The sequence below is a fragment of the Apis mellifera genome, linkage group LG15 (assembly GCF_003254395.2).
Source record: "Apis mellifera strain DH4 linkage group LG15, Amel_HAv3.1, whole genome shotgun sequence".
Taxonomy (NCBI): domain Eukaryota; kingdom Metazoa; phylum Arthropoda; class Insecta; order Hymenoptera; family Apidae; genus Apis; species Apis mellifera.
In genome coordinates, this window is record NC_037652.1 from 9,372,166 (window position 1) to 9,399,241 (window position 27,076).

The 27,076-nt window shown below is 20.1% G+C and overlaps 1 protein-coding gene across 5 annotated transcripts; it reads left to right on the plus strand.

Moving 5' to 3' along the window:
- The first annotated feature begins 70 nt into the window (after window positions 1–70).
- LOC411646 (protein Gawky) lies at window positions 71–26,645 on the plus strand. 5 transcript variants are annotated; one of them, XM_026445577.1, is made up of 19 exons: window positions 73–182; window positions 614–846; window positions 6,102–6,295; window positions 9,061–9,110; window positions 9,472–9,584; window positions 13,110–13,284; window positions 14,013–15,554; window positions 16,039–16,406; window positions 16,749–17,082; window positions 17,462–17,986; window positions 18,262–18,638; window positions 19,176–19,373; window positions 20,345–20,500; window positions 21,264–21,740; window positions 22,156–22,255; window positions 22,331–22,491; window positions 23,219–23,448; window positions 24,198–24,561; window positions 25,936–26,645. In XM_026445577.1, exons 5-19 carry the CDS (start codon window positions 9,516–9,518, stop codon window positions 26,275–26,277), a joined length of 5,418 nt encoding a protein of 1,805 aa, XP_026301362.1. In that variant the 5' UTR covers window positions 73–182; window positions 614–846; window positions 6,102–6,295; window positions 9,061–9,110; window positions 9,472–9,515; the 3' UTR covers window positions 26,278–26,645. The 5 variants fall into 5 exon arrangements, with proteins under 5 accessions (XP_026301360.1, XP_026301361.1, XP_026301362.1 ...); XM_026445575.1 differs by having other exon boundaries at window positions 71–182; window positions 16,752–17,082; window positions 22,156–22,491; XM_026445576.1 differs by having other exon boundaries at window positions 72–182; window positions 22,156–22,491; window positions 23,228–23,448.
- Window positions 26,646–27,076: the final 431 nt, after the last annotated feature.

The following is a 27,076-nucleotide window of genomic DNA, read 5'->3' on the forward strand; positions in this document are numbered from 1 at the left end:
ATATATTTCAATCACTGTTGCATAATTATCATTGCATAGTTGCATAGTATACATTATTTCGTATATGTGATGATTTAATAATAATTGATATAGAATAATTAATGTTTAATTAACATACATAGCATAAGAATTGATATCGTGTTAATGATGATTTAAAAATTAAATAATATTTAACCTTTAACGTAAGTATTTACATTTATATTGTCCTTAAAAATAATCTGAATTTATTATAGACAATAATTAGAACAGGAATTATTCATAAAATTATTTGAAACATTTATTAAATATTAAATAAAATGAATAGTTATTTTATCAATAATTAATACTTCAAATAAGAGTACTATATGGACTATTTAAATATAATAAAAATTTATATAATTATTTAATTCAATAAAATAATTCTTTTTTGATTTCGATATTCTAAGAATAATAAAATAATTTGAATTATATTATAAGAATAAAATAATTTGATTTATATTATTATTTTTTAATATTCAAATTTAAGAAGTAAAATTTATAAAAATATATTATATATTATATAATATTATATTTACAATAATAATTTTATTTAAGTTATCCGCCACATATATAATTTTTACTTTTTCTGTACAAGATGTCGTTCTTATCTGAAAGAGAATATCCGGCTATAATATAGAGAAGTTTCAATCTGTTTTGTATGACGTGGCTTGCAAAACAGTACAGCTTTAAAAACTCCGTGCCTAGCAATGGGGATGCATTTTCAATAAATAATATTGTGCTCACAACGAAATGTGTTTTTGAAAGCGTAGGAAGAAAGTGTTGTGATCTATCTAATTTTAAAAACTTTCTATGATTGATAATACTCTGGTAAGTTACATTTTGTTATTTATATTATAATATATATAAATATAACCCTATAAGTGCTTTAGACACATCACACAATTCTATTTTAAAATAATAATATATTTTCAATAAAATTTAAATATGTAATCTAATTTACCATATTTTTTTTTTATTGAATTTCAGTTTTTAATGGTTTTGTTACATAAAATAGCAATTGACCTTTTTATTATTAAAGGAAACTTACAAAATTTAATCTTTAAAAAAAATATATATATAATATTTATCTTATATTAATAAATAAATAAATAATATATATATATAAATATATTATAATCATTTATTATTTTTATAGTTACTGCCAATAATGTTTAAAAATGTTAATATTCAATCTTTTTCATTTTTTATTTAATTGTTATAAATGTTATAAAATAGAAATTTAAAAGTAAAAGCTTAGAAATCTATAGCAAATAATATGTAATATAATTTATATGCATTATTTGAAAATATTAAAAATGAGATTAGAATAAATGAGAAATATAAAAGATTTCGTGATATTATACAAATATTGATAAAATATTTGAAATATATTTAAAAATTATATTTCAAAACTGATCTAGTAAAGAGATGATTGTTTTCACTTGTTTATAAATTATTTGCTTAATAGAATATTTTTAATTATATAGAATATTTTAAAATTAACATTGAATCTATATTATCTACTTTAATAAAAACTTACAAAATAAATTGTTTTATATTATAGTGAATAATTTTTTTTTTTTAAATTCACAAGCATTCTAAAATTTATAGATGTAATGAATAAAATAAATATATATATAATTGTAAAAGCTTACATTCTATTAATAATTATTTATATAATGTCTAAAAATGTGTTTGAAATAAACAACTAATGTGCATAAAAATATTTTAAATAATATTAAATATATATAATTAAACATTTATTTATTAAATATATATAATATTTTTTAAAAATAAAAGAATTTAAATGAATATATTTTATTATAAATTTATTAATTCATTCAATTAAAAATTGCTTATAAAAATGATATTTTTTAAAACTATTTTTGTTTCATAAATATTAAATAATAATTAAAATAAATTTTTGTAATAAATCAATAAATTATTTGATTAATTAATTAATAAATATATAAGAATAATCATTGAAAAATTTTATCATAATACATGTTAGTTTAACATTTTATTAAATATCTTTAATATATATAATAAACATTTGTTTATATACATAGATGATATGATTATATTTATACCAGTATATTCATACCAGTTGTTTATATTTACAATGAGATGAGAAAAATATATCTGTAATTTATTAACTTCAAATAATGTGAATTATTAAATATATTTTTTATATATAAATTAGTATGAGACTATATAAGAAATATTATAATTTTCTATGTTAACTATTAATTCTAATTGCATTGCAGACATTATATGTATTATCTATATCAATATCTTTCAAGTGATTAATATACTTAAATCATTTTTTTATCCATTTACAAATAGTAATCTATACTTCAATATGATTAACCAAAATTTTATAAGTTTTAAAAATTCTGTAAATTTGTAACATATTAGAAATGCATTATAAATATTTCTTAAAATAAAATATAATTTATTAAATATATAATTTTAAAAATTAAATTGAATACAATATATATATATATTTGTATGAGAATATATATTTATTTTTGTACAAATAATATTTATTTATTAATATCTATTAAAAAATAAGATTAATACGAATTATAGAATAATTTGATTTTAATGATATATAAAAAATTTCATTAATATATTACATTATAAAAAAGATAAATTAGATAAATTAAAAAATTTTTTTCTTAAGAGCATTAGTTATTTTAAGTATTAATATTGGTATTAATAGGTTAAGTATATCATTTTTTCTAGCTAACATATCATAATATATAATATTGTTTAAATTGCATTTAAAAATATCACTCAATTTATATTTGTCAAAAATAATATCGATTTTAATATTAATCTGATTATTTTTCTTGAAAAACACAAAAACTAATTAAAAGATTATTTCATAATAAAACAAAGAAATAGTATTTGAAGGAAATTTTAATTGAAAAAAAATAAAGAAGAAAACACATTTTATTTCATTTAATATTTATAACATATACTTTTTATAATACAAAATGAAGAATAAGTGAGTGAAAAATATACCTTTTCTATTTTTTATATTTATATATTTCATATTTTTATATTTTCTTATTTTAAATAATTGCCATATTTTCGAAAATAATTATTGCAAACTTGCCTACATAGATATATCGCAATAATATATATATATATATATATATATATATATATATATATATATATATATATATCAAAAAATAAAAAATATATATATGTATAATTTTAAAGAAAATTTAAATGTTTTTAATTCATATAAGAATATTTGAAAATGTTATATTATTAGTTATTAGCAAATTGGAAGTTCTATTTAATATTTATAAATATTATATATTTATAAATATATTTGTAAATATTTAAAAATTCACAAAACTACTATAAAATAAAAATAAATAAAAATGATCCTTTCTATATTAATAATAAAAAAAAATTGCAATTTTTAAATTATAGATTATTATTATAATAAATGAGCGATAATCTAAAAATTATGTAATTCTATTGTAATTATATTTAAATAAAAAATTATTTATATTACAATTTATGTTTATTATGTTAGATTAATGTAGCAATAGAAACGAATTTAAATATTTGAATCTAATTTTTATTTTCTTATTTATTATATAATAATAATAATAAAACAAATATTTCAATGTGATTAAATATAAATTAGAAGAAAAATTATTATAGATAAAAGTTATGTTTACATAAAATTAAAAAATTTATTATTTTATATACATATATGTACATGTTTAATATACATATATATTAACTCTTACTTTATATAGTATATAATATAATATATTATATAATTATTTATATAATTATTAAATTTTGAATTAGTAAATATATAATTAAGAAATTATTATATGACTTTTGAAAATATATCATATTAGTGAATATTACAAATATAATATAAAACATATTTAAAGAAAAGATAATATATTCATTGAATATTTTATAAATATAAAAAAATTAATTGAAATAAAATTAAGGTAAACAATATTATATATACGAATATATTTTTTTTATATGTTATATATGTTTATAAATATATATATATTTAACGAAAATAGAATGAGAAAAAAATTATAATTTTATTCTCGAAATAAAAAGACAGAAAATAAAAAATAAATGAATACAATAAGTGCATAAATATACATAAATATAAATTTAATAATAAATATATAACAATATAATTATAATATTCACAATTTTTTCGCAATAAAAAAATAGAAATGCGCCTGAAAGAAAAGCATATTATATAGATATTAATATATTGTAAGATTATATATATACATATATGTATCTACGTACTATCATATTTAATGAGCTGATAATTTTCGAATCTTACGTATATGAGCATATATTCATATATGTGGCAATACAATAAATTTTGTATTATGTATTTTCTATTATGTAATTATTATTTCATAATTCTAAATAATTTTATGTATATATATATATATATATATATATATGTATGTATGTATGTATGTATGTATGTATGTATGTATGTATGTATATATATATATATGTATATATGTATGTATGTATGTATGATATAAGAGCAGAATTCCATATTGATTTTTAAATTTTTTTTATAATATTTAAATAATTTATCAATTTTACATATCCATGTACAAATTAGATTGAATATTCAGTACCTATTTTGTTATTTTATTTTTAAAAAATATAATTATATATTTTGTTTTAAAAAATAATGTTTTTAATAAATAATCTAAAATTTTATTTATAAAAGTCATATTTTTTTAATGAATTTTCAAGATTAATATATTTTTTTGAATAAAATAATTTATTTTTATTATATGATTATACATATATATTATAATATGAAATATAATTAAAATGAATATAATTGTATAAATATTTCTCTAAAAAAACAAATTTTATCATATTTATAATATTATAAAAGAATACAAAATTATATAAGAATAAACATATTATTACTATTTCAAAATTTATTAATATTATTAATATTATTATTAATATTAATATTATTAAATATATAAATTGACTGCAAATTCGAAAAATCCAAAAATATATGATATAATAATTAATCATTGATAACAGTTTCAATTTGTTTTTGATTTAAAACGAATATTTATTCTATTTATATTATTAATATTTTATTCTATGCATTCAATTTTATTTATATATATGATTTATGTAATATTTATTTATATAATCGTATTTTGTATAGAATATATAAATATTATTACTATTATTTGAGGTTATTTTTCAACGAATCATATGTTAAATTTGTTTTTGAATGTACATATATTACATTATATCAGAAAAATAATAAAAATATGTTATTTTATTTACGACCTTGAAATAGTTAAATGTATTTTTTTAAGAAAGAAAGATTTTAAATTTTAAAACATCTGCTTCTACAAATTTTTAAAATTTTCTTTTTCCGTGATTTATTATTTTATAAAAAAATATAACAATAAAGATATTTTACACATAAACAATTAAATTTCAATAAATTAAATTTTTAGAAAAAAGATAAAAATTATTGAATGATGGAGGTTTCATTTTATCGAAAAATTAAAAGATTTAACAAACAAAAATTCGATGTTATATAAATTTTGCATAAAAATAAATTTTTTTTCAATTGTAAAAGCTCAAAGAAAAAAAAATTTATAAAAATATTATTTCTTAAAAATATTTAATTTTATTAATTTTAATATATATAAGTTAAGATTTAAATATTATAAAATATTTAATCAATACTTTATAAAATATAAACAAAGAAAATACGTGAAATGTCTGCAATGTTATAGTTGTTTTATATAATAAAAAATATTTACATGAAAAAATATTGATAATATATAATTTTTAATAAATTTTTTTTATTAGTTTTTATTAATCTTCAAAAATCATCTTATAAAATATCATTTTTTAAATAATATTTAAATTTTAAATTTTATTTAAGTAAATATAAAATTCAATTATAAGTAAAAATAAGGTATTTAACTAATCTATTCAAATCAATTATTATTCAATTTATTTATTTATATTAAAGTCTGTTTAATGTTCATTTTTAAATGTGAAAGGGTCTTTTCATATGTACAACTATGAATCGGGTCTCGGTACGCGCATCAGCAACACCGAGCTTTCCAAATCCGGGAGAGTAGCGCCGCTCGCGGGAATAGCCTACCAGCGGAGCGGTACTCGCTCTGCCCGTTTCGTGCGCCAACGAAATATCTTCGACTAGACTGAAATCTTCTTCGGGCACCCAATATAAAAAGTAAGTTCTTGAATTTTATTTTTTCATCGATAATACTATAATTATATTTTTATTATTTATATCTTGAAATATTTTAGAAAAGACAGTTAATTTCTTTCTTGTTCTTAATCCTTTACATTTTATATTTTACGTTCTTTCATGAATACACATACACAAATTATATATATATATACATACATACATACATACATACATACATACGAAATATTTACAATATTACGTATAAGTAATACGTATAATGATAAATATATGCGCATATATATATATGCATATAGATTATACACATTAATGTGTAGTATATATTTATCCATATATATATATATATATATATACTACACACGCAATTGGTGTATATGTATTGAACACATGCGCGCGCGTGTAAAATACGCATACATATAGCGCACATTACCCATATATGTGCGCGCGCGTACACACACACACACACACACACACACACACACACACGTTACGTGAACTACGTCTTGTGCACAATATATGGCGCCTATGTTGCTAGAAATATCTATTAATGTATTGTTTTACATATATGTATGCGAGTTGGGACAGATTAAAAACTTTTTTTGCAATATTTGTATAATATTTTTATATTAAGTGTGTATATATGTATACATGAGACATGCGTATAGCAATTATTCGTGAAATGTACAAATTCCGTCTTCATTTTGTTCTCCTTCTACTTGTTATCTAACCTTATATTACGCACAGATTTGGTGAGTTGTGCATTTTGGTAGTGTTGTAGAACTTATTTGAATTTGTTACTATATTCTTTTTTATTTTGAAAGAAGTTACAAAGTTCATAATGTATATGTTTATTGGTGAAACGGTAATATCGATCGAAACTATGATTTTCATTTCGGTGCTCAATGTGTATTTACGACATTTCATTCGTATAAATTAACTCACAATATAATATGCGCATATAACTCTCCATATTTTATTTGATGATTGACGAATTTATATTATTCTATGAATAATTGTTGTAATAAAAAAAATTATTGTAATAATATAAACCAGAAACATAATGTGTGTGTGTGTATATATATATATATGTATATACACATTATATATATATATATATATATATATATATATAGAAAAATCTTTAGTTTATTATCAATATTTCATATATATGCTATTAATTTATTTATAATTTAAATGATATATTCATAAATTTATGATCAGAACTTTTATACAATTAAACTAATATTATCATTAATGATTTTAAACCACAAATTATGTTACTAATCTTAATAGATTTTTTATAATAATAATAAGTTTCATAATAAAATAGATAAAGTCTTATAAATACATTTTATAAATTATATTCATATGATTATTTTACTTGATGTAGAATTATAAAATTGTGAAATTATTATAGTAAAATTAACTATTGAAAGTAATAAATTGTGAAAAATTCTATCTATGATTAGGTACTATATTACATTATACTACATAAGATTAGAAAAAATAATTAAAAATGATAATCATATTATTTATTTAATAAATATACAGAAATATTTCTAAAAACAAAATATATATGCGCGCGCACGCGCGCGCGCGCGCATACACACACACACACACACACACACACACATATATATATATACAGATATATATATGTGTGTATACATCATATAATATAAAAAATCATAAATTTGTAGAGATTATTATATCAACAAATTACAAATAGTAAAATATATTGACATATAAGTATATCTAATATCAAATCTAATATCCATATATATCATAAATGAATATAATTTCAAATATAATTTAATATATAATTTCAAATATAATATAAATAAATAATATAAATTTTTATTTTTTATTTTTTACATTACATATATAATTACATTAATAATTTTGCATAAAAAATTAAAAATCTTTGCTAAAAAAGAGAAAATTATTGAAAAAAATAATTAATATATTAATAATTGCATGTAGAAGAATTATAATTATTTCTGTAAAGATATATATATTATTCATAGAATTAATTTATATTTCTTTCATATGTATATATGTATGTTTAAATATTTAAAATTACAAAATAAATTATTTGCAAAATATTATTACATAAATTTTATAATGTAATCATAAATAGATAAAAACAAAAATATAATATTTTTTAAAATTATTTTTAGTTCTTAATTAAATTTTCTTACTTTTGTTGTGTTTTCATAAAAAATAATTTCATTGTTTAATTAATTTAATACCTTTAAATGTCCATTATTTTTTGTTCAGAATTTTTTTTATATTATTATAATTATATGATACTAATTATAATTAGTATATATATATATATACATATATATATATACGAATTTAAAGATATTATATATTTAAAATTAAGATATTTTGCAAACTATTATATTATTATAAAATTTTTATATATCTTTTATTTTATAGAATAATCCAAGGAATCATTTTATATAAGAAAAATTATGTAGTTTTATTGAGAAAAAATATATATTGAATTAAACTTTGTAAATTTATTAATAAACAAAAATATATAAGAGAAAAATAATAGTAAACATATATGAACTATAATTTCATATAATTGTTCTATGATTTTTTTTCTAATAATTTTTTTTTATATTAATTTTAAAGATATAGTTTTATTGAATTGTGTGAAACAATATATTAATTTAATAAAAATAATTTATAATTATTTATAATTTATTATTTATAACTTATAATTTATAATATATTAATAATTAATTTAATAAAATAATTTTTCATTATTATAGATCTCCACTGGCATGGAGCTAGGAGCACATTGATAGTGATAGTCTACAAGGTGAGTAATTTTATTTTATTAACATCCATTATTTAATAAATAAATTTTAATTATAAAATAAAAATAATATGTTCAGAATATATTATGAATATATTGTTTAAAATTTAATCTAAAATTTATTGTGCTTTTAACTAGATGTAACAAGAAAAAATTTTATATTTTATAAATAGTACACTTTCTTAATTAAAATAAATTAATGTAAAATAAAAGATATTATTTAATATAATAAATGATTTAATATAATATAATAATTTTAAAAAATTATTAATTTTATTACTATAAATGTTAATATTATTTAATTTATAGTAAAATTTATAATAAATTTATAAGCAATAATAAATTGATAAATAATATGTCTTAGATCTTGGTTTCTATGCATTGCCTGCCAAAGAAGAACTGAGCCCAATGTTTCCACACAATTCTAGTTCACATGAGATTTCTACAGAAACAAATGCCTTCGTACAAAATTCCATGGTAAGTATTAGTTATAGATTATAATATTTATATTTATTTTATAAAACTTTAAATTAGTTTTGAAATATTTTAATCTAATTTTTTTTTAATCATATATTAATTCATTTAATATTATTCTTCTAAATAAAAATTGAAAAATCAAATAAAATCATCATAAAATGATGCATATTTATTATTGTTAATATAATGTATAATAAAACAAATAATGCATAATAATAAAACAAAGATGCTATTATAAAGTTTTTTGAAGAACAATAAGAATTTCAAATATCTTATATATAAAAAATAGTCCAAAAGAATATTTAAAAGTTCAAATGTTATAATAATAATAAAAAAAATTTTTTTAAATTATTTTTTACACAATCTAATTTTGCATATTTTTAAAATTATATTTTAATAAAATAATTATATTATATATATATATATATATATATATATATATATATATATATATATTATATATTTTCTTTATATAAAAGTATAAAATATATAACTTCATTTATAAAAACTTTAAAACATATTCTCTCATTATTCAAACTTTTAAAATATTTTAAATTTAATTTAGAAAAGATTATTTTAAAATAAATTTCTTTATTAAGATAATTATTCAAATATCTATTTTTAATTAATTATTGAAGCAATTTTTAAAATTTTTAATCTTTCTAGAATTATTTTATAAATAATTATTTTATAAATAAAAAATGGAAAATCCAAAAAATTTATAGTATTTATATGATATAATATATAATATAAATATAATTATAATTTTATTCTATCTCCTATAATATAATTTAAATATTACAATTTAAATAAATATATAAATATAAAAACATATATAAAATTAGTAAAATAAATGTATATGAAATTAATAAAAATTGTTTAATAAAACAATTTATATTTATATACAAACATGAATTAATAAATATCAAATCATTTTTTATTTTTTTTTAATTTTGGAGAAAAAACTAAATAAAATTTTTTTTAACTTGCACAAAGATTTATTAATGAAAATTATTATAAGTTACAGATATATACCTCATAAATTTATAAAATCTTTTGATATTCTTTTCATTTTATGAATTTTTGAATTAAGATTTTCTAAGATTATATTGTTTATATTTTGATGAGAATTGTGTTCATATTTAATTTAATAAAATTATTTTTATGTATTTGATTAGTATTATTTAAATCAAATCAAAATCTATCTATATATATATATATAAATCTGTATTAAAAGCTGTATAATATATAAAAGAAAGCGAAATATAAAATGATTTCTTTTTTTTTTTTTTTTTTCAAATTAAAAATTAATATTTATTTTAAAAAACAAATGTTAGTATGTATACATATTTTTTTAATTTTATAAAAATAAAAATTGTAGTCATTTTAATCACTTAACAGTGAACAATAGTAATAAATAGAATGTAGTTTCATTTCTCCATACTTTATACATGTCGTATTTACATTTAAAACTATTTTTCTAAATAATTTGTTTATTTTTAAGTTATAATATTTTAAGTTATAATATTTTTTCTGAAACATTATTCTTTACAATATTTTATTTTATAAAACTTTGCATGCATCATATATATCCAATTTAATGCTTATACAATTTAAATTTCTTTCATCATCAAAAGATTAAATCAAATATACACATAATTGTATTTTACAATGTTAATATATACAATAATTAATAAAAAATTTTTTATAAATGAACTTCTATAATTTTGTAATAAACATTTAGAGATTTATAAGTTCATTTATTGTAATATCAAAGAATATAACGATTTGAATTATACATAACCTTATTATAACGATTAACGTATAAGGAACAACGTATAACGAACATATTTTGCAACACATTTCAATTTAATTCAATAAAGATTATTGATAGTTTGTTAGGTATATTATTCTGTTTCCGATACTATGCAAGAAATAGCAAGATTATATATACATATATAAATTTTATTTTTACATTCATTTTCATTATTCATAAAATACATTAATTAAGGTTATTTCAATGTCATCATATCATTATATTCATTATATTTTATATAATTGAAAATGAATGTATTATATTTATATACTTTCTATTTTAAAAAATTAAAATAATATTTATTTAAAAAATAACTGAACATATTTTTAAAATAAAAAATACTATAATTTTCATAAAAATTTATATAAAAAGTTCTAACAAATTATTTCGTCACTTTTCAAATATTAAATTAAAAAGATTTATATAATTTAATTATAAAATAATGACAATAATTAAATTATCTAAATTTAGAGTTTTATTTCTTATAAATATAGATATTTTGAATATTATTATTATAATATATGGTATAAATCACAAATTGTTTTAAGAAAATTGAAGCAAATGACTTTTTTTAAAAATTAAATAACTCATAAAAATATATAGTTATATAGAATATAGTTATATTATTTTTATATTAAAAACATTTTTATATTATTATGATATATAGTATAAATTATGGATAATTAAAAAATTATAATGAAGAATCTAAAAATATTCACTGAAAAAAAAACATAAAAAAAATTTGTTGCATATCATTTTCAATTCATATTTCCAAAAATACTCTTGAATATTTTTAAAATAATTAATAATATTATTATAAAAATAAATATATATATATAATTACATGAATAAAAATTTAATAAAATAATTTAATAAAACATTTAATAAAATAATTTTCAAAGTATTTTCAATTTCTTTTAATGTTTCTATAATAATAATATATAAGAAGCTTCCTTTGTTTATATTTAACTGTAATTATTTAATTATATATATAGTATAAAAAATGTTTTAATTATATATTAAATGAATTAATAGATATTAATAGATTTAATATAACTGTAGAATAAAAAAAATATTTTAAATAAATATTAAATTTAATGATAATTATTTAAATAATGAAAAATAAATATAGCATTTTACTTAAAAAAAAATTTGTTATATATTATTCTCAATAATACAATACATATTTAAAGAGTATAAAAATATTAATCTTCACAATGTTAATCTTAAAATTAATCTTAAAATTATCAAAAATCATCTTAAAATTAAAAAAAAATAATTTTGAAAGTATATATTTCATTTGATCTTTATGTTAATATAATCAATGATAGAAATAAATAATACTATTTAAAAAAATATATATATGATTAAGTAATTATGACTAAGTAAAGAGAAAGAAATATAATATAGAAATTACAAAATAATTTTGAAATTTTGACTAAGTAAAGAGAAAGAAATATAATAATATAGAAATAACAAAATAATTTTGAAATTTTTCTCTAGAATACATAGAATTGTGTTAATTTTATTTAATTAATAAATAACATATATACATTTATTACATTTATTACATTAATTACATTAAATATAAAATTTTTACTCATTTGAATAATTTTTTTAGTTTTAAAAAAATTAAAAAATTATATTACATAAAATTAAATTTTTTAAGAAAAAATGGTATTCTATAATAATGATATTTTTTGTTTCAGGGGGATGTAGTAGTATTAGGGGAAAGCAGTCCGATAAGGGTTGGGAAGGGAAGAGAATCAGAGAATGATAGGTACTGTGATATCGAGTTCATAAAAAACATGATGGCCAAACCTAATAGCCATCTCAAAAATACCGCCGCCAATGACTTTTTAACCGTCCTGTCGAACCAAACTGGTAACTAAAATATTTTTATGTGTATATATTTTAAATATTAAAAATATAATATTTAATATAATATTGTTATAATATTTAATATAATTATTATATATATAATTTCACATGTGATGAATTGAATAAACATAAAAATGAAAATTAATTAAAAATATTTTTTTTTAAAACTATTTTAAGATTAAAAATTAACTGAATAGTGATTAATAATTTTTTTTTTTTAAATAAAAGTTACATTTTCATATAAAATAACATTAAAAACTATATATATATATATATACATATTACTTCTAATAGAATGAAAGCTATTATATAATATCATATAAAAGGTATTTTGGAGGAAGAAAGGAAAATGAAAATGATAAAATCATGTAAAAGATAAGAAAATATAAATTTGTTTTTCATAAATCAAATTTATTAATATTCTGAATTATTCAATTATTTTTTATTTAAATATCTTAGTTTCTCAAAAAAAATTAAATGCAATTTTGAAATCTTTGAAATGCTTCCACTTTTGGAATAAGTATATTCATTGAATTATATATCATTTGAAGTCATTATTTTTACTTTATGAAAATGATTTTTAATTTTTTTTTGAAAACATATAATTTCATTCATTAAAAAGTTAAAAAGTTAAAAAAAAAAAATAAAAATATTTTGTTTATATTAAAGATCTTATTGTTAAATAATATAATTATAGGTTGTTAGTTTTTATATCTTTTATTATGTTTTAGGCAAGTTTATCTTAACCAGTCGAAGCTCGACCTGCCAGTCAGTGGCGTCGTCAACCACAAAACACCCAACAAAAAATCATCTTCTAACTTACGATAATAATAATACTAATATTAATGATAATATTAATAATAATATTAATAATAATAATAATAATAGTAATAATAATCCTAAAATAAATCATCGCTCATATCGAGCGGAACATAATCATCAAGATGATCGAAAAATAATAACAGTTAATACACAAACAACAAGAAAAAGAAAACAACCGGGCTCGTCCGGTAATCACAAACCGGGTAGCTCCGCCAATAACTCTAAGTCTATGTCTAAGACATTAAGTGATAATAAGACTAGCTTTAGCATACTAAACATTAGGGTACTAAGTATAAGCGTAAATCTACGATTAACAGGAGATAAGTGTGCTATTGACGAAGGGGTACCTAGCCTAGTTAGGATACCCAAGTCTGATCGCCCCTCGTCATGCCACTTTTCTCTCGACTCTCTTGACAATTACTCCTTACTAGGATCCTGCCTTCATTCGGGCAAATACAATAATATTAAGTCTAATTCTAGCCTCTTAAGTAATAATAACGATAACTACAAGTCTGTGATATTGCTCAGCTCAACCAGTAACCATTATTTCCTCCGCGTTGAAATGGACGGTGGTGCGATTGCAACTAGTTTATTTAAACAAATGAAGCTAAAGTATCAAGCTTTTACTGGTGTAATCAATGAAAGAATTTCTTCAGAAAATCTCTGTGATTTCTATCAATTTAAAGAGACATTATACAAAGCTATCGGATTTAATGCTGAGGATGTTTTCACAGAAAGTCTGATAAATCCTAAGCAATTCATTCTAACCAGTTCGACCTTTCAAACTGCCCAGTTCATTGACAGTGAGAGTTTTAATGCAATGAAGACAACGGATGCCATTATAGTAAATTTATCTAATAGCAATCAGTTTAAAAAATCTAAAGTTGCTATTTATTTGAAAAATGAACAAAACTCTGATCAAAACTTTATTTCTGCTCCATCGGAAAAAATTTTCAATAGAAACTATTCAATTTCTAATCTTTTTCCGGAGGAAAAGAATATTAATTACGCAAATGATATGACTCGAAATCATTTAATTGATTGTGCAAGAAATCTCATAGCAGCGTCCATTGGAGTTTCCAAAGACATCTTACAAGTTCTCAAAACTGATCTTAAGCATATATTAACTCTTCTTTTTGGACCACTTTGCGATCTCGATGATTTTAATTTGGCATATAAAAAAAGATGGGGAATCCCTGGTAATCTTAGATTGATTGGCGGAGGTGAAAGTTCATTAAATACTGGTGGATCTGCAAATTGGGGTTCTACACAAACTAGTACTACAAATAATAACAACAATAATCAATCAGGTTGGGGAGGAAATTCTGGAAATCCTTCTGGAAATAGTGGAGCACCTGGTAATTGGACTGGAAGCAGTGTAAACAGATCTGTTGCTGGGAATCCAAATTCAAATCAAAATCAAGGACCTCCAGGTGGGCAAAATGTCCCAGGTAAATGTTTATTTTTCTTTTATATAATTTTTTAGTTAAAAATTTTTAAAATTAGTATACTTAGTTATCTAATATATATATATATAATATATATATATATAATATATATATATATAATATATATATATATAATATATATAAACTTTTATTTATTTTTAATTTGAATTACAAATTAAGTTACAAATTATCTTTATATAATTAATAATTAATATATTTATTATTTTTATTTTGTTTATATAAGTAAAAAAATATTTAAAAAACAAACTCTTTTTTATATAATTATTATTATTTATATATTAATCATATAGTAGTCATTTAAATTTAATTTAATTGAAAATTCCAAATTTAATTTAAAAAATTCCAATTTAAAATTATAAATTCATATATTTAAAAAACATGAAAATGAAATAAATAGGAAAATGTTTTTTTTTTGTATTATATTAAACAGACAAAAATAATTTTATAGCAAATAATTATTTTTCAGGTAATGTGAATAAAGTAAGCAATCCAAATCAGCAGTCAAATCAACAATCAGGTCCTCCAACTTCTCAATCGAGTGGAACAAATCAAGGTGGTCAAAATAGTAGTCAGTGGTCACAAGGAAAATCTAATAATCCTGGAGGACCAAGTCAAAATTCTTCTGTTCAAAATAATAATGCTTCAGCCCAACAACAGCAACAACAACAACAACAGTCAAATTCCAGTAATAATAATAATCAGTCAAATAATCAGGCTCAGGGATCTGTTAATAGTAGTAATACACCTGCAAATAATAATCCTTCAACAAAACAACAATTAGAACAGTTAAATACAGTGAGAGAAGCTCTTTTTAGTCAAGATGGTTGGGGTTGTGTGAGTATTTTCTTTATCACATAACTTAGTACTGAATATATATACATGAATTTATATTTTTTTTTTTTTGAACTTATCTTTTGAAACATGTATATCACTTAATTATGCTTATAAAAAATATATTTTTTTATTGTAATTTATATATATATTATGTTATATTATGTTATATGTATAAAATACATATATAATTATATATATATATAATTATTATTATATTAATATTAATTATTATTATATATTATATACATTTAATATATATATAAATTTTGAATTTTTTATATTATTATTTTATTTTTATGTATCATATTATACTAACATTGAATTTTACTTTCTCTGTTGTAGCAGAATGTGAATCAGGATACAAACTGGGATGTCCCAACTTCTCCAGAACCTAGTATGTCAAAAGATGCAGTTCCAATGTGGAAAACACCAGTAAATAATGGTACAGATTTATGGGAAGCTAATCTTAGAAATGGTGGTCAACCTCCACCTCAACAACAAGCTAAAACGCCATGGGGTCATACACCAGCAACAAACATTGGTGGAACTTGGGGTGAAGATGACGAAGCAGCTGATTCATCAAATATGTGGACTGGTGCTCCAACATCTTCTCAACCAAACTCTGCAGCTGGACAATGGACAACTGGTACTAGTAATCAAAGTGGCATGTGGGGAGGTAATGATAAAATTTTGTTTTTGTTATATCTTGCTTTAACGATCAACACTTGCAAAATGAAATAAATGATTAAAAAATAAATAAATTCCATTATAAATTATATATTATAAAAAGTATTTTTAAATTTTGTTAAGTTAAAAAAGAAATATGAATTTTTTTTAAATGTATTAATATTTTATTTGAAAATAAAATCTTATAGATTATATGCTTTAATTTTAATAAATTCTATAATATAAAAATCGATAAATATTTAGTGATTTTGTGTTTAATTTTGTCAATAAATAAAAATAAGTCTGATAATATATTTAATATTTTTTAAATTAAGAATTTTTATATTATTAAAATAAAATGCGAATAAAATATGGATGTTTTTTTACAGGATCTAATTGGGGTGATCCAAGAATTGATCATCGAGATCCTCGCGAACTTCGTTCTGTTGATCCTAGAGAGATGCGAGATCCCCGTGATCATAGAATGTCTTTGGATCCTCGAGAACATATACGTGTAATGGACCCAATGGCTCGAGATCCTAGAATGACGGATATTCGTGGGGATCCTCGCGGAATTTCTGGGAGGTTAAATGGTGCTAATGCGGATGCTATGTGGGGTCAACCACCAGGTCCTCCACATCATCAAATGGGACATCAACATCCTTCAGGACCTCCAGCGAAGATATTGAATCCTTCCAATATAAATCAATGGGCTGCGCCACCGCCAAAGGATATTATGCCAGGTAAACCAACAGGTTGGGAAGAACCTTCTCCACCAACACAAAGAAGAAACGTTCCAAATTATGACGATGGCACAAGTTTATGGGGAAATCCTGCAGCCAATCAAAGGACTATACCTGGCAGTAAAGTTTCTCATTGGAAAGATATTCCAACACCAAATTTAGGACGAGGAGGTTTGTTTAATTTTTTTCTATTTATCTCTTTCTTTTTAAATATTTTCTTTTAAATTTATTTTTAAATTATGTTTTTATTTATATTTACATATTACTAAAATAAGAATATTTTATAAAAAATATAATATATAAATATTTTATTGTTTTATTTATAATCTCATCACAATTATTAATAATTATAAATATTTTATTAATTAAAATTTGTATAACTTACATGAAAATTTAATATATAAAAACATATATGAAATTATTCATTTTTAATTTTGTCATTATAGGAATGCAATGTCCTCCGGGTATGCCACAAAACAGAATGCCAGGTCAACCTGGAATGAAACCAGATGTTAGTGGACCAATGTGGGGACATCCTGGTGCTCCTGGTGGACGAAATGGTAGTTGGGCTGAAGGACCACATGATGCAGGTTCATGGGATGATCCAAAAACACCAAGTACCTGGAATGAAGCTCAATTAAATCCTGGCACTTGGGGTGGACCTAGTGCGCACAAACCTAAACCAATGGGACCCACTGGAAGCTGGGGTGATAGTGATATGGATCCTACTCCTAGTTGGGGTCATCCTGCAAAACCCACTCTTACAAAAGAAGTTATATGGAATAGCAGAGAATTTCGATATCTTTGCGACTTGGGATTTAAAGTATGTAAAAATTGTTTAAAGTTATCAAATAAAATTTAATAATCCATGAGATTGAATTAAATAACATGGATTTGTCATAATTATGAATATAATATGCTTAATGTTATTAAAAATGAAAAAAATATAAAATATAATATAAAATAATATAATTTTTATATCCAAAAATATGCACTTTTTTATTAGGAAGGGTTTCATAAAAATTGTATTGAAAATCAATTTACTGAAGAATATTTGAAAGCCTCATTTTAAAAGATTTTCTATTAAATATTATATATTTATTAAATATATAATATACTATTTTTATATAAAATAGTATTTTAAATAAAATATTATTTTTATTATCTCATTTTCTATTTAGATTAATACATAGTTTTAAAAAAATTTATATAAAATATAAAATTTTTTAATTGATATATGGTTTAATACAAATACAACTATACAAAAATATACAAAAATTTAATGCTTTATAAAAAACAATAAACAATATTTTGATAATAAGTAGTATCTTTTTATATTTAATGATATTTTTATTTATAGAAAGAGGATGTTGAATTAGCATTAAGAAATCGAGAAATGAATAGAGAAGAAGCTTTGGAACTTTTAAGTCAAGTGCGGCCTTTAGACCAATGGAGAAGACATGACGCACACTCCACTTATGATCCAACAAATCAAGCTACAACTGCGCCAGCATATCCTAGATTTAATCACGTCGCACAGCAAATGTCTTTTCCTCCGGTAAAGATCATTATTGATTTTGTTCTTAATAAATTATTTTTCAATTTTTTCTATTTATATATAACATGCATGTGCACACATAATATGATATGCAAAATAATTTATTTATTTTATTTATGTTCAAATTATGGAATTTTAAATTTTTACAATTGTTATTATATTATACATTACATATTAGATACATAAATATATTTTATATTTTATTTTAATAACAATATTTATTTCATTTTTTTCAACAGTTAAAAGTTTTTAATAAAAATTTATTAATCAGTAGTGTAAATGTAATTAATAAAATCTATAAATAAAGATAAATTTAAAATTCATTGAATCAGATTTGAACTGATGTATTAAGATTACTTTAATAGTAATATTATTTATTATAATAATCAAAAAGCTTATATTGATAATTCAATTCAAATATAATTTGATATTATATGATTTTATCACATATTTGATCCCTGTGATTCTCATTAGTAATACATTGAATGTTTGTCAAAAATTTAATTGTTAATAATCATGTTTATTCAGTGGTTTTTAGTTTCAATTGATATTTCCATTCATTTTATTTTATGTTAATGTACAATAAATACAAACAATAAAATAAATAATCGCAAATAATCGCGAATAAAAAAACTTTCTAGATTTATATAAAAGATAAAACTTTTATGAATAAAAAAATACAATATATACAATAATGTTCATATCTGTTTCATTTCTAAAATTTATTTATAAAACAATCAGATATGTAATTTTGAATTAACAAATTATATCATTAATATTTTATTTTTTTGAAACAGTTTCATCTTATTAGAAAATATTTTTATCTTTTCAATTGTATCTATAAAATATTAATTTAGATTAATATATATAGATATGTAGTAAATAGATATGTTTATATAGATATGTAATAAAATATATAAAAAATTATTGTCATATATATAAAGAATTTTTAATTTAATTATTAATTATAGGGTGCTGGAGTGCCAAGTGGAAACACAACTGGTAGTGTGGGAGGATCAGTCGCTAGTGCAAGTTTATTGAAATTGCAACAACAGCAACAACAAAATGCTGTTCCATTACAACAACAACAACCTAGTAGTAATGCACCTCAACCACCTTTTAATCAGGTAATTATTAATAGTAATAAAATATTAATTAAATAAATTTTTTTTTAATTTGGAATATGTAGTATTTAATAAATATAATATTCATTTTGAAATATTAAAAATTAATTAAAATATTTTTCTATATTTTCTAAAACAATGTTTTGAGGAGATTACTCCTCCTTATAAAAAAAATATGAATAAGTAAAAAAAATATTTTGTATTATTAATAGAAACAACATTCAAGTATTATATTCAAGTATTATATTTATCATAATTATCAATATCTGCAAATATTTTTCTAACGAGAAATTAGTTTATATATTGTCTTGCACCTGATTTTTTAAAATCCTTTATCCTAATTATAATGTTAAAATCATTTTCATTTATATCTTTATTCATTTGAGAAAATTGCATGGCAATATATATGAACTAAAGGTATACTGAGTGTAATCTTCTAAACTTCAGAAATTTTATACAGCATATATTTCAAATTAGAAAGTATTTATTATATATTCCATGTTTAATATAGCATAATGTATAATTCATGATACATTTAAATGTTATTACATATTAACAATAATGTATTTAATCACTTAATTATATATTTCTTTCAAAAAAAAGTTAATAGAGAGAAATAACGAATTTATTGATTAATTTATATATAATAATATATATAATAATTACATAATATATTTTAAAAAATATTATATAATTATATATAAATAGTTTTTAAAAAAAGAATTTAATGTTCTTAATATGTACAAAATATTTTCTTTGATTATAGGCTTCCAGAGCTCCACAAAATCAACCAAGTACTCAACAATTACGTATGTTAGTACAACAGATTCAGTTAGCCGTCCAGGAAGGTTACTTAAACCATCAAATTTTAAACCAACCACTTGCACCTCAAACTCTAATACTTTTGAATCAACTATTACAACAAATCAAAGTTCTTCAACAGCTTCATCAACAACATTCTGTACAAAGTACAATGAAGGGTAATGGGCAATCTGTTCTTCAGATCAGTGTACAAATTACAAAAACAAAACAACAAATAGCAAATCTTCAAAATCAAATTGCTGTGCAACAAGCTACTTATATGAAGCAACAACAACAGCAACAACAGCAACAGCAACAGCAACAACAACATCCTGTGCCCCCATCTCAAAGCTCAGAATATTATAAGAGTTCGGTACATGATCCTATGTCGGCATTGCAAAATAGTTTTACGGACTTGACGATGAATAAGGAACCTCCTGTTGTAAGTATATTTTTTATTATTTTTTTATAACATCTTTTTCATTGTAATAAATTATTTTATTATTATTTTATCTTGCCTAAAATATTTTTTTTGAGTTACACAAATTTAATTAAAAAAGCTTCACAAAATCACAAAATTATATAATTACAACATCTTTATTTCATCTTTTTTTTTTTTATTGTATTGCTTGTCAATTTTATTACTACTGTTGTTGTTGTTAACAATAACAACAGAAAAAATAACTGCAGAAAAAAATTATTTAAATTTTATGAAATTATTCTCTTAAATAGTGGATATTTTTTTATAATATATTGTAATTGTTTAAAATATAAAAATAATAAAATTTTTCAAGTTTATTTTAAAAATAAAAAAAATCTAATGTAATCAAAAATCAAAATTAATATTTTTATTACAGAGTCAGCAACAATCAAGATTGAACCAGTGGAAGTTACCTTCTTTAGACAAGGATGGAGAGTTAGTTTCGAACGAGTTCTCAAGAGCACCAGGAACAACCAGTAAGCCAGCAGCTACACCGGCTGGTTTAACACGATCACACAGTAGTCCTAACATGAATCCTTTGTTGGGTCAAGGAGATGGTACATGGTCCACCAGACTTGGAGAGAGTGGATGGCCAGATCCAGGTAATACGGATTCAACTGATGGAAAGGATTGGCAGTCAACTGGTGCAGCTACTGGTGCTGCTGCTTTTACCGATCTTGTTCCAGAATTTGAGCCTGGCAAGCCATGGAAGGTAATCCATTTCCAATATCGTACTTCCTATGTGAAGAATAATTTTTTTAGAATAAATATCTTATGATATTGTTAATTTAAAATATTTGAATTAATTATATTAAAACTTAAAAAATATAATATTTTATAAACATTTTTATTTTAATATAAATATATATATTTTATTATAAAAATATATATTGGTAATGAAATAAAAAATATTTATGATAATGATAATATATATAATGATAATATATATTTTTTGTAATATAAATCACTGTTTTCAAAATATAAATTTTCGAATTATTTTAATTCGCACAATTGAATCAATTATTATTTGAAAAATTTATAAATTATATTAAAATTTATTTTTTGTATTGTATTATATTATATATAATTATATATAACAACAATATATGTAATATATATAATAATATATAATAATATATAATATATATAATATATATATAAATATTAATCTTACAATATTTATTCAAAAAAAAAAAACAAATAAATTGAGATTAAAAAAAATGAAATGAAAAATTAATTATATTGAATTTTAATTTAATTTTTGAATATTGCAGATTATATATTTATACAATATCTAATAAATCCATTATTTAATTATAAATATTTATTAATTATTTAATTATAATAATTTATATTTTGCATAAATTACAGACGAATAAAAACATTGTTAAAAGTAATAGGTATTTATTCGGGTCCACCTATATTTAATTTTATTTTAGGGTACCCAGATGAAGAGTATCGAGGATGATCCAAGCATTACTCCGGGTTCTATCGTTCGTTCACCACTTTCTTTAGCAACGATTAAAGATCCAGATGCTATTTTCTCTTCAAGTAATAAGACTTCACCACCACCACAACAACCTACCAATCCTGATACATCAATACCAAGTTTAAGTAATTCTACATGGACGTTTAATCCACCTGCAACTACTCCAAACGCATTTACTAGGTAATCTTTTTTTTACTATTGCTAATTTTTCAACTATAATGCATATAGTAATTATAACTATAAACTGAAATTTGATAATATAAATAAAAAATAAAATAATTTTATTTTTATATTAACAAAACAATAAATATTATTTATCAAGATAAGAATTAAATTTTACTTCTTTATCGAATTAATATTTAGTTATAAAAAGAATAGGAATCAAAATTTTCTACTTCGTGTTTTTTATCTCATTAAAAAATATAAGATTTAATGAATAGGAGAAAAAAAATATAAAATATTAAAATTATATTATTATTTTGTCTACTTTTATTCTTTTTCTGTTTATTTGTAATGTGCGTGACGTATATTTGTTATTATTATGAATTATTATGAATAATTTATAGTATAGTATAATTTTTAATTTATTTCGAATTTCTAATTTCATGTTTTTATATAAGTATTTTCTATAATACTTATATAAGTATTTTGTTATAAAAATAATTTTATATTGAAATATTTGCTCATAGAATTAATTAAAAATTAAGAATTAATTCTATATGCGAAATATATTTCTAAATTTTGAATTAATAGAATTAATTCTATGTTTAATTCTATGTTCTAAATTTATTTTATTGTCAATATTAATGTAAATAATTTTTATTATTATCATCATAATTATAAATAAAAAAGTATAGTATAATATTCGCATAAATCTATTTTAATATATTTATATTTAATTATTTATTTATTTAATATATAATTTTTAGCTCGAAAAATACTTGGGGTGAATCTGCACCACCGCCGACTGCAGTTACTTCAGAGCTCTGGGGAGCACCAATGAGTAAGGTTCGTGGCCCCCCACCAGGCTTAAGCAGTAAAGCCACGGGAAATGCGAGCAATGGCTGGGCAGGTTTTGGTACCGTCAGTAGATCCAGTTCATGGGGTTTTCAATCAAGCACAAATGCTGCCTGGGTTTCTACCTGGTTACTACTTAAGAATCTGACGCCTCAAATAGATGGTTCTACTTTGAAAACCCTCTGCATGCAACACGGTCCTGTTCAAGATTTTCGATTGTACCTTAATCATGGAATTGCTTTAACCAAATATTCATCAAGAGATGAGGCTATTAAGGTTTAGTGTCTTTTATATATTTTTTCTATTGCATTAATCACATTCATCTTTAACAATTTTGTATCGTTTTCTATTTTAATATTTTGAAATATGATTGAAAAGAATATATTTTTATATATTAAAATCTTGTTTAATATATTATTGATGATTAAAGTTTAACATTGATCGATATTATTATATCATTATATATTAACAAAAATTTAAATTATTTTTAAATAACTTTTTTAAAATTTTTTTATGTTTATTCCTTTATTTGTTTATTTTATAAAAATTTAATTATATAATTAATATTATATAATTAATTATATAATATAATTAATATTTTCTATTTTTAAATTTATTTAAATTAAAAATTTAAAAATTTAATTATATAATATAATATAATTAATATTTTCTATTTTTAAATTTATTTAAATTAAATTAATTTTGATAAATATTTTATATTAATGTTATGTATTCCAGAAAGTTTGTAATTTTTTCAATTTATTTTTTTTAAAAAAATCATTATAAGAGTAGTCTAATATGCTTTATCATTGAATAAATTAATATTTTTTAAGCAGAAACTTTATTCAAATATATATTTTTATATGATTTTTTTATATTATTATTTTTATATTATTTTATAAATGGAATCAATTTAACATATAATCAATTATATTATATAATATGAGTTTAATATTTTCATTCTCATCTCTAATTTTCTTTAAATGGATATTTTTTCTTTGATCTTGTGAATGAAAAATTTGTTTTCATGATATTTTTGTATTTATTTAAATGATATATCATTAATTATTCTTATAAATCGTTTATATACATTTGTATGTACATTTTATATTTATTTTACATAAATTTTGAATTTTTTTAATCATTTTTGTATTATATATATTTTCCTTTATAAATTTTGCTTCAAAATAGAATTGTAAAAACAAATATATTTAACAATAATGTTTTATAAATATTTTTTTTGATTTTTATAAAAAAATTTTTTATAAATTTATATATATAATTATTATAATTTTATTATATATAAATTGATATATTTTATCAATTTTATCAATAAAAACTAAATTAGTCAAATTATTGGGAATAATAATTTCTAATAATTTGGTAAAATATCATAATAATTTTTTTTTTTTGACTTGTCAAATATATATAATATATATAAAGCAAAAAATAAAATGATAATAAGATTTTTTAGATTAAAAAGAATTAATTGTACTTTGGTAGCGATATGTATTAATTAATAATATTGAATATTGATTGTGTATATAAACGAAAAGAAATATTTTTTGTTTCATTAAATTAATTAAAAATAATTAAAAAAAATTTTAAAAAAATAGAATGAATAATGAAAATGTTTGATGGTAATTTCAGGCACAAGGTGCTTTAAATAATTGCGTCCTGGGCAATACAACAATTTTCGCAGAATCTCCTGCGGATACCGAAGTACACAGCTTATTACAACAGCTTAGTCATGGAGGTCAACAACAAGCTGGAGCAACTACGGGGGCAGGCTGGGGTTTGCGACCATCAAATAAAACTGGTCCACCACCAGATACTTGGGGAGGTAGTTCCAGCCAATTATGGGGTGCTCCACCGAGCAGTAATTCCCTTTGGAGCAACGCTGGTATAGATAGCAACGATCAACAACGTGCTACGCCCAGTTCTCTGAACTCGTACTTACCCGGAGACCTTCTGGGAGGTGAGTCGATGTAGAGTGCCGCACGGAGGAGCGGTATCACTCGTGCGACGATCGAGCCTTCTACTTCACGATACGTCAATTATATTCTGCATTGTCAGATGGATCGGTTCTCGCGATGAAGCTACTTAAATCAGTGCCGTATCATTTCGGCAGCAATAAGGATCTGATTCGTTTTTTTCCATTTGGGATTCGAGGATAATGGAGACAAGGGAGGATATATCATGAATTTCAAGGCTTTTGGTGTGCGTCATGCTTTTTTGGTAGTTTAGTCTAGAGCTGAGTACATTTAACAATAAACAGAATGCCACTATTGTTATTACGCGTACTATATCTACGTACTACGTAGTTTGAAATTAAAATTAATATTGACGTTATGATATTATTTCTGTTTTAGTTTTGATAATTTGATATTTTAATATTTTACATTAATATTAATTTCATTCGCGTATATGTGCAAAGTGCACACCATGTTTGACCGGCACGTTTTATCGTGTTCAATTATTCAATTAATATTCTATCCATTCAACTTGTGTTCTCATAAACGTACGTTTTAATCTTTAATATTTCCTATATTAAGATCATTATATTATCAGTACATATATTGAAAGTATTTCTGTTAAACTTTATTATGCTACATACTTCGATGTTTTAATATTTTTAATATTGTGCACAAGCCAATCTTATTGTATAGTAATTAAATTTTTATGTGACATATTAATTCATTATTTATGTAACAATATATATTATTCATTCTCTTAATCTTCATGATTATAATACATATGTTCTCATATTTGATAGTTATGATAATTAATT